This window comes from Epinephelus moara, chromosome 1 (assembly GCF_006386435.1).
Source record: "Epinephelus moara isolate mb chromosome 1, YSFRI_EMoa_1.0, whole genome shotgun sequence".
NCBI lineage: Eukaryota > Metazoa > Chordata > Actinopteri > Perciformes > Serranidae > Epinephelus > Epinephelus moara.
Genome location: NC_065506.1, coordinates 43199678 through 43209520, shown reverse-complemented (window position 1 = coordinate 43209520; position 9843 = coordinate 43199678). Strand labels below are relative to the sequence as shown.

The 9843-nt window shown below is 42.1% G+C and overlaps 1 protein-coding gene across 1 annotated transcript in view; it reads right to left on the bottom strand.

Moving 5' to 3' along the window:
* kcnq1.1 (potassium voltage-gated channel, KQT-like subfamily, member 1.1) overlaps positions 1-6866 on the bottom strand; it is a 74874-nt gene extending 68008 nt beyond the window's left edge. The window contains exon 1 of the mRNA XM_050047837.1: positions 6195-6866. Within this exon, the coding sequence (XP_049903794.1) occupies positions 6195-6553 (359 nt within the window). The 5' untranslated portion in view covers positions 6554-6866. The remainder of the gene's footprint in view (positions 1-6194) is intronic.
* Between the last annotated feature and the right edge of the window lie 2977 nt (positions 6867-9843).

Genomic DNA, 9843 nt, shown 5'->3' with positions numbered 1-9843 from the left:
GTTGTACCTATGAATCATACGCACACATACACATGGGGAAATAGGGCCCAGGTTGAAAAATACCGAAGTTATCCTTTAAGTCATCATAGAAAAAAGGTGAGCACACATTGGCAGGTGCTGGGCTTGTGGCCCGTCTGTGACCAGCCAAATAGGGTCGGAGAAACACTGGCCCTTTTACATAGAGATTGCGCTGTAGGGCCGCTAAGAAGTCCCTCCTGTATGCCGCCTTTGCATTTTGACACAGGACCAAACAACGGGAGCATCATGCAGCTCTGGTGTGTGATTTTAGACAGCATGCCAACATTGTGGAATCTAAGAGGCGTGACGGGCATGAGATGTACAGTAATGCAACAGTGTCAGCCTAGTGTGACATATAACATACACATCGGCAGTGTTTTATGAACAATAACTATGGCATTATCATGGCATTAGTAATCATTTACCAGCCCTCTTATATGATGGCTGTCTCTTCCTCTGCTCAGAGGCAAAGGAGCTCCTGGACCTCATTGTTTTCCCAATTTGCGGACCTGTGGCTGCACAGTGGTGCAGTGGTTAGCATTGTTGCCTCAGTGCAAGAGGGTGGTTCAAACCCAGGGTGGAGGAGCCCCTGGGTATGAAGTTTGCATGTTCTCCCCTTGTCAGCATAGGTTTTCTCCAGGTACTCCAGCTTCCTCCCACAGTCCAAAGACATGCAGGTTAATTGGTGACTCTAAATTGTCCGTAGGTGTGAATGTGAGTGTGAATGGTTGTCTGTCTCTATGTGTCAGCCCTGTGATAAGTTTCAGCTGGTTTAATCTGCAGTCCTCACCACCATATGCCACTAAATCTCCCTAAATCTTACACACTGGACCTTTAAAGCCTTGTGTGTCATTTGCACAGAAGCCTTTGTCAGGCAAGTAAAGGGTTTGGCTAGTATGGGGTTAATAGCTCGGAGATATAAGGTAGTCACCAGTGACCTTGTCTGTGTGCTCCATTAAGAATCTGAGCTCCTGTGTTTTGTAAAAGGAGAAGAAAAGATAAAAGCAGGGAAGCCTTTTCCCCAGCTACTAAAATATCGGATGGAATACAAACAGCTCAATTCAAAAACGTTCCTCAGATTGAAAGGAATAACAATGCATGAACCCTCAGCTTAGTTTGTTAAGTCATTAAAAATTGTGTCAGAATTGACTTCCTCCAGCTTGATACTGTTTGACAGAATATCTGTTGCAGTTTAATGGAGTCTGAAAAACGCTTTATGATTTGGCTCTTCTCTTAACTCTCCTGATCGACTCATCTACAACCGGCATGTGGGATGGATCCATGCTGCTCTAAACCAAAACACTGCATTTACTGTGAGACTGTAGCACACTGCAGACAGACACCCAGCGAGAGCATGGCATATAGTGTATTAATTGCATAAAGCTAAAAATATACCATGTTCCTTTCTAGAGATACACGCTGTTGCTTTCTTTTTACCTCAGTATAACAGAGCTGAGTCCCTGCAAGCATACTGTATCACCACACACACAAACTGACAAACATATGCATGTGCAAACACTCGCACACACAAGGGGACCTCTGATAAGGACTCAGGTCACTCTGACGTTCGAGGTTCTGGGTCAGTGATAAGGCCATGCTTGTTCTTAACTGCTTTTCTTCCACTCGAAACACTTGCAAAACAAGGTACTGAACTGACCCCAGAAACCTGCTGGATGGTTAGACATCCTAACAACACGCTCGTACAACAAACACCTGCTTGTACTAAAGGAATGAGAGAGTTTTTGTCTATGATACACAATCAAATTAAACCTGCCTAATGGAATGTAACAAAACTGCAATGGTGACACTTCAGAGATGTGTTTTTTAGGTTTCTAAAGGTGTGTTTTTGAAGTCTGGATTTCAGTGTGCAGCTTCCTGTCATCTTTGTCAGTAGAGGTGTGATCACATTACACCTCTGTCCTGCAATTATAGTTAAACTGAGGCCCGCAGAAATTCAAGGATGTGCTTCCTTATTTGGTGCAATTTCCTGGCTGGCACCAGTGCACTTGATCTTCGATGATTACCTTAGATAACTTTTACCATGTGTATGGTGAGCCAGCAGAAACACAGCTGGACATGTAGAAGTCATTATTCTAGCATACCAGCTCTATGTTTTGTGCAATTTTGCAATATCAGACTACAAAGTGCAGCATCACTCTCACACTGTTCACAGTTTGTGTTCACTTTGTTCAATGTTTATTTCAACCATAGGAACCGCAGACATCCTATCCCTTTTTAGGGGCAGAGAGCATGAAGCAGTTTCCTTCAAAGCTAGGCTAATGAGAAAGAAAATTCAAATCTGGACCAACAGGTTTGGCGTCTGGTGGATCTGAGTTGCAGCAAGCAAACAACAAACAGTGCCGAGTTGGACAGAGTGAAAAACTTGTCGGCCGTGAAACACACTTGTTTCATCCTTAACATCTTCATAAAACAACATCGTGTCCATATTATCACCAACATACACACCCGAAGAAGTGAAATTGACTCCTGACACCTTTGGTTATGAGAAACGTATTGATTCTGCAGCCAAGGCAAGACAGCTGCCAGGAAGCAGACAGCAGCAGAACGTTGTTCAAGACCAACAAACAACATAGGCCGGTACTTTCAACAACTTCATGGGACATGACAGTTGTGTTTGCTGCAAACAAACCAGGTGTTTTAAGCCACACATGATGTTTTTCAAACCCAAACAGAAGATTGAAAATTGAAATGTAAAGTTTCAGCATTTCCGCTACATATGGAACGTACAAATGTAACATATCCGTGGTTTGCAGAGATGTAAAATGCCAACATTTATTCTGGAAACTGGGTTGTATTTTGTATTTTTAAGGTGCGGTATGCAAGTCTGGAGAAATATGAGCCCGTTTTACACATAGATCACGCAATAGGGCCGCTACAAAGTCCCTCCTATAGGTCGCCTTTGGGGTTTTATACAGAAACAAAAATGAGGAAATGTGGTGTGAGTTTATTTAGCAAGATGGCATCCCAAACAAAAGAAGTGTGACAGTTGTGACATGTAACACGACAGCATCGGCCTCTGGTGTGATAAAAAACATATGCATTGGCAGCGCTTTATGAGCAATAATAATAGCATAACAATCGTTTACCGTCTCTGTTATATGGCGGTTGATCTCGTTACCCTGCTCAGAGGGTAAAGAGCTTCCTGACCTCACTGTTTTCCTAATTTGCAGATATTTTCAGCTGCAGTTCTTCTTCTTTGAGTTAGCTGCTAACTGCTTCTAGCTGTCGTTTTGGGTGGGTTGCAAGCATAACATGTTGTCAAAACGTCACAACCGTCCTACCCATGGTCCCATCCTGCCGGCTATTCCTTATACACAAGTGTTGATTTGGCGGTGTTACTTCCTCTACTGCCAGCTTAAACGTGAGACAACTTTATCTCCGCATTCTACGTCATACCTCTTATAAAGAACAGTGAGGCAAAATAATGATGCAGAATTCACACCTTGAACAAGCTGTGTTAAAGGGGCTACAGTTGATTGTTTAGTGTCATTCCCTGGTTGTCAAATAGCAAAAATCTTAGGTTGGTAGTCGGACGAAACCACCAGCCCAAAACTTTGGTGTTTGACAACCTGGGAACGAGACTGCTTTGGTATTTACAACCTGTTCTCATTACAAAGTCATGTTGTAGTTTTATTGTTGTTGTTGTTACTGTTGCAATGACTTGTTGTGTTGTCTTGCTATTGTTATTGCTGAGGCCGTTGTGTCATGAATATGTTCTATTTTGTTACTGTGTTTTTTATATAATAGTGACTTTTAGCAGAGAAATTATTCTCTGTTTCCTGCCCAGGGACTACAGATGAAACTTAGTATATAGCTAACTCCTGTGCAGCTAAGTATCTGTGCACTGTCCCTGTTAAATAAATAAAATAAATAAAAATAAATCAAATAGCGCTGCTTGGACAGTGATTTCCGCTTCAGGCACTGACAAATTGCATCCTTTTGTGGTGGTATGATACGCCATCAGGCATTTGTAGTGCCACCAGACAGCAATGTAATGTAAAGAGCTGGAAAGTGTCTATAGGCCAGGTGGGAGGTGAGGTGGATAAACAACACTGGACTTTCACCCAGGAGCCCCGTGTTTGCTTCCTGTATGCATGTTGAGTCAAACCATGATGTTTTGTAAAAAATCGAACCACGTGCATTTGTTGCACAAGGAAATAAATGTAAATAGGAGGTGTAAGTTTATTTTGAAAAAGATTAAATTCATCCTCCAAACAGAAACTGTACATTTCCTGTAAAAACTGAAGGGTATTTTGCAAAGACACAATGCATGCAACCGGTGTAAATTGACGTGCCAACCTGCAACATCAACAACAGACACACCCAGAAAACCTTTTGCATCATATGTAGATGTCAAAAATCCACTGACAAAGCTGTGACATGTGAGGAGTTGGGAGACAGAACATGTTGGCATTTCACATCCTGGTAATGAGACTCAACAATCAGCTGTATTGCTCCAGAGCTGCACACTGCACCATTAAGAAACACTTTGTGGTGCTCCCTGTCGTTTATGCAGTCTGAGCATTCTTTGAATCAGCATGCAGTGGCCATTACAGGAAGGTGAATGCAGCTTATCTTGCTGGTTAACACCTCATGTACTGTCTAATAATATAATTAGGGCTTGGCAATATGGAGAAAATCAAATATAATAATATTTTTGACAAATACCTTGATATCATTATTGTAGGGTTTATCATTGGTGCTTTCACAACGTATTTACACATTGAAATTTTTGATAAAGAATTATCAGTAATACAGATTTAATGACTTAGTGAGCAAAGGTGAATAATAGAAGAGCTAGAACAGTCTGGTAAGTTCAGAAAATGACATAATTTTACTGTAATAGAGCCTTTTAAAACAGGAAAAGACAGCACTTGTGATATTAGGATATCCAAAATCTAAGATGATATCATACTAAGATATTGATTATTGAACTACTGCCCAGCCCGAGACATATGCTTAAACAAAGAGCTTCCTGTAAACACAACAGCCACTACCGTCCCCATTACTGTGCAGTTATCCTTGGTAATGTTCTAATGTGTTTGAGTTGCACCGTGTTGGCTCGTGCTCCCTTTGAGTCACTGAGACTCTAACCTGCTCCGACAGGCTGCGTTCCCCTGCGTCCCCTCCGACACTGAAGGGTCACAGGGTGGCAGCGCCAGACGGGGCCCGTTACCTCCTCCACAGCGCACACGCACACACACTGCCAAGTTTAGCTGCCTGCTATCAGTGCCAGCAAGTGTGGACAGACAGCACACATGGCGGGGGGGGGGGGCTGGAAGATCATATCCCACATTCCTAAAGCTGTGTCTGAACACTCCAGTCTGGATCTACTGGACTGTCAGTTTCCTGGATGTGTGTTCATCCCAAGAAAAAATAAAAACAGTGAAATGTATCCTTTGGCATTACATCAGTGGTGTATAGTGGTGTTTATCATGAGTTACATTCCATTATTCAACAAAAAGACAGATTTCCAGGCAACCTGACAAAACTGTCACATCAATTTTGGGTGGTGAACCGTAATGTGACATATTCATGATTTCAGAGCTTTAGCAGATAAAATCCATCCCACACTGGATTACTCCAAGTTTTATGTTCATTACTAGCTGTATTATTTATATTTCATTTCCAGTAAACCAGGTAGTTTCACACACCTGTCACACCTGTCAGGAAGGGAAAAATACTAAAGCATCCCCTGTCAGGTTGGATTGGTTTAAAAGTTTTGTTGCTTCAGACTCACTGAATGCAAACCTCTCTGTGTTGTTGTACTCAAACTGTTCTGCAAAATTAAATGCTCAATGGCGCTGAAGAAAATAGTCTCCCAAATGAAATATCTGTATAATATCCCTTTAGTACTCCTATGAGGACGCATTTTGTCTGAGTTTCTCTACTCTGTGATGAATTATATGGTGTTTTTTAATCTACTATGGCTAGACTTAAATATCCTTATAATATTCCTAGAGGGACCTTCAGTTGTGCTGTGATATCTGTGCTGCATCTTTCTAAAATTCACAGGATTAACAGTTCTTTGTAGTGGAGGCTTCCAAGGCTCTACATGCGCAATTAACTCCCTGTTTAATTAGGATCTTAGAGTTGCAATTATACCCTTGAATACCCCATGGATCAGGATGATTATGGAAATAAAAAACACTCACACTGTGAAGTGATACACGAAGCATTTCCAGCCAGACGGCCTTTCCAGAAAGTTATACACGCGTCCTTGGATGTAGGCGCGGGTGAGGACTGGACGGACCCCGATGCTGTACACCGACATCCGCACAGACATCCGGGGATGGGATAAGTACGGGTGGACGTGAACAGTTGGCATGACTGTCGGAGTGTTACCGTCCCCTGGCATTTTGTCTCTTTCTGAAAACGTGTCGTTGCCCACAGGTGTCCCTGGATCAGGCGCGCTAAATGTGGTTTCCGACAGCTCCAAATCCGGTGGTCTGTTTCCACGTGCCAGCCCAGAAGACCTCCGTGAGTTCCCCTGACAGGGGGCGGAATTAGACATTGCAGGTTCCCGTTATTCTTTTTAACTTTTTCACAGTTATTTCTCGGTCACTGACTCACACAGACAAAGTGCTCGCCCATGTGCGGTTACCTTCTGTTGTGCGCCTGATCTCACCAGGGCGCATAAAACTGCAACATAAACTGCGTTATTAATGCTCTAGATCACCAGGACGGTGTTTCTTTAATTTAACTTTACGGCTCTCTGGGTTGTTGAGGTTATGGCGAGTCTCAGTCCTGAATGAATGTCCCCTACCTCTTTCAGAACACTTATCAGCCTGGAGAGCTGTGGGCGCCAGGCGGTGCGCAATGAGTCGCCAGCTGTTCAGACATTTTACTGTTTTGCAAAACTGCTCCAAAGCAATCTGCAGCTGATGAACTCCATCCTCGGATCTGTGTGAAAAATACACCACATTATCTTTCCCCCCAAAATGATGACTTTTCACACAAAATGCAAACTGTAGAGAAGAGAACTGTAAATACAAATGACATGTGGTTCATCTTCTATGGGCCTATACATATATATATATATATATAAATATTTTGGTGATGCACTGATGTTAGTGAAATGCTGCCACTCACACAGGCATGCGTCCAATGTATAGATGCACAAATGAGTAGCAAACGAAGCAATTATAAACCTCAAGGTTACCAGTGACTTGAGTTCCAATGCTGTAAAAAGCTCCTGCATTATACTCCAGTATTCATAAACATAAAGTAATAAAGGTTCAGGCTTAACCCGCCTGTAAGAGAAAGGGTGACTCCACCAAGAAAAGTGAAAACACAAGATTAAAACCTGCGATCACAGATTGATAAACAGGTGTTTTTAATGTCTATCAATAGAAAACAACAAAATAATCTGGAACTTCAATCATGATCACTTAGAAACACAAACTGTTTTATATGTAAGTCAAGCTCGACAATTATGTATGTAAATAGTCTTTATATGTATGTGGTTTAAATGACAGATTTGGGCTTTAAAGGGGAACACCACCTAAATTAAGAATTCCAATATGTTATTTCCATGGCTGAGGAAAGTCCAGTCAATTTTTGTGAATATGAGCATCTCTCTCTCAAAGCCAAAAACCAAACAAATAAATCTCAGACTTGTGATGTCATAGGGTATAAAGTCTGGAGCTCCATAGACAATGAATGGGAGCCTGATTTTATGGACCCACGGGATGTTTGTGGGTCTTGTTCTAGTGTAGTGTTCTCAGTTCTGAGGCAGAAAATGCAGCCATATAGACCGAATCAATGTGATAATGCACTAACGACAACGATCACTTCTGGGTAGAAAACTGGCAGTTGATTATGGAGATGTGTAAAATCAGCAAACTTGTTGATTTCTGTTGTCATTTTCAGCCATGACTGTAACATTTACAGATACTTAGTTAAAAACTGCAGTCCGACTTATCTGACATTTCTGCTGTGCTTATTCACGTTGCAACACATTCTCACTCCCACCTCATCACACATCAACATTTTGTTCATGGACTTTCTACGTCAAGATACGACATGAAAGGTACCCTGGGTGTGTTGGTTGTTGACGTTCTGGGACGCCGTGTCAAGTTCTGCCTCTTACATACAGTCTCTTTCAAAATAAACGCACTATGTACGTCGGTAAAACACCATGAACTGGATTTGGCTTCAGAATCTTAAGAGACATGAACACTGTGTTTGTCTGTGTTTGTTGGACCCATCCGCCACCAATCCCACCCACCCTACTCAGACTTTGGTCGCCTTAACTCTCATTCGTGTCGCCAAGCACCATTAAACTATGACAATGATCGTGATCGGCCGTGTATCATGCCAACGTTAAAGGACGGCTTTTTCCTTTCTTCTGACACCGCAAGTCACTGCCCAAGCGCTGGATCTTGATGACTTTGGAGTGAGACCGCGTTTGCTTGTTTTATGCATTTTGTTGCTCTGCTATCATCTTTGATAAACCAATTCTACTGGCAGAGGAGCTAAACAATGAACCGCTGTGGACGGGACAGAAGCAGAATGTACTTGAGCCTCCTAAAACAAAATTAATGTTGGTGTAAGTGTACGCAGTATTTGAATATTTACTGCATTTTACCTTACACACTAAACAATCCATGCCGCGGTAGATCAGCAGCTCAGTGTTCTGCAAAGTAAAATGAGTCTGGTGACTTTGAGATAAAGTCTTCAATTCCCTGTTGAAAAAGGCTGTCTGACTACAAGCAGTGAAAATACTCTAAATATACTGTAGCGTACACTTAAACTGAAGTTTGTCTGTTTTTTGGTGGGTCTTCTTAGGTGGCTAAAGGCTAACTAACTGTGACAGCGTTTGCTCAGCGCCATCAGATTTTATGTACATGATGTGAGGATTTTCTACCCTGAAGTTGTTGTAAATAAACACTGTGATTTGGTCTATACTCAGAACATTCTCCTGGCTGCTCTCAGTGTCTTCTATAACATCTTTCACCATTAATTGTCTATGGAGCAGCGCCAGTCTTTATACCCTATGACATCACAAATTTGAGTTTTAGCACCCTGCCTTTTGGAGTTATTCATTTTTACAGATTTTTCTGGACTCCATAGGAATAATGTCTGAATTTTGAAAATGGGTGTAGTTCCCATTAAAGGAATACTACACCCCAAAGTGACCATTTGTGTGTCAGTTACTTCAGATGTGTTACCTTGAATTTGTGAGGCAAACTTTAACTTTTCTCACATGCCTCCACGGTGAACAGAGAACCAAAAACTACATTTAACAACAGCAAAACTGTATTAAAACATCTGTTAGCAAACTTTCACACAACTCGTGCAGTATAATTCAAGTCTCATTTACTCAGTCATATGCTCAGTACGTCCAAAGCACATGCGCTTTTGCTAAAACATTACTATTTAAAACACTTCCGCCTTCAAGTGGCCGGCAAAGTAGAACACACGTGGGTAGAGGGTTCGTACTGACATGTTGGATTTAGCTTGTGAAGTACTGAGCATACAAATGAGTAAATGAGACTTAATTTAACTGACTTAAATTTTCTGTTCATTATGGAGGCGTGCCAGGAAAAAAAAGTTTTCTTCACAAATTCAAGGTAACTGTTACGTGCCGTAGAGTTTGTGGTGTGTGTGTGTGTGTGTGTGTGTGTGTGGGTGTCTTTGTGTTTGTTACAGGTGCGTGTTGCAGGTGTGTTCCCTGAATGGTGCCTCGCAGCTGGTGCCAATCAGGTGGAGGATAAAGGGAGAGTGGACCGAGGCCGCCGTCTGTCAGTGGACCGCTAGTGCTCCTGGGAACCGTCTCACCACCACGTGTTTTAGTGTACC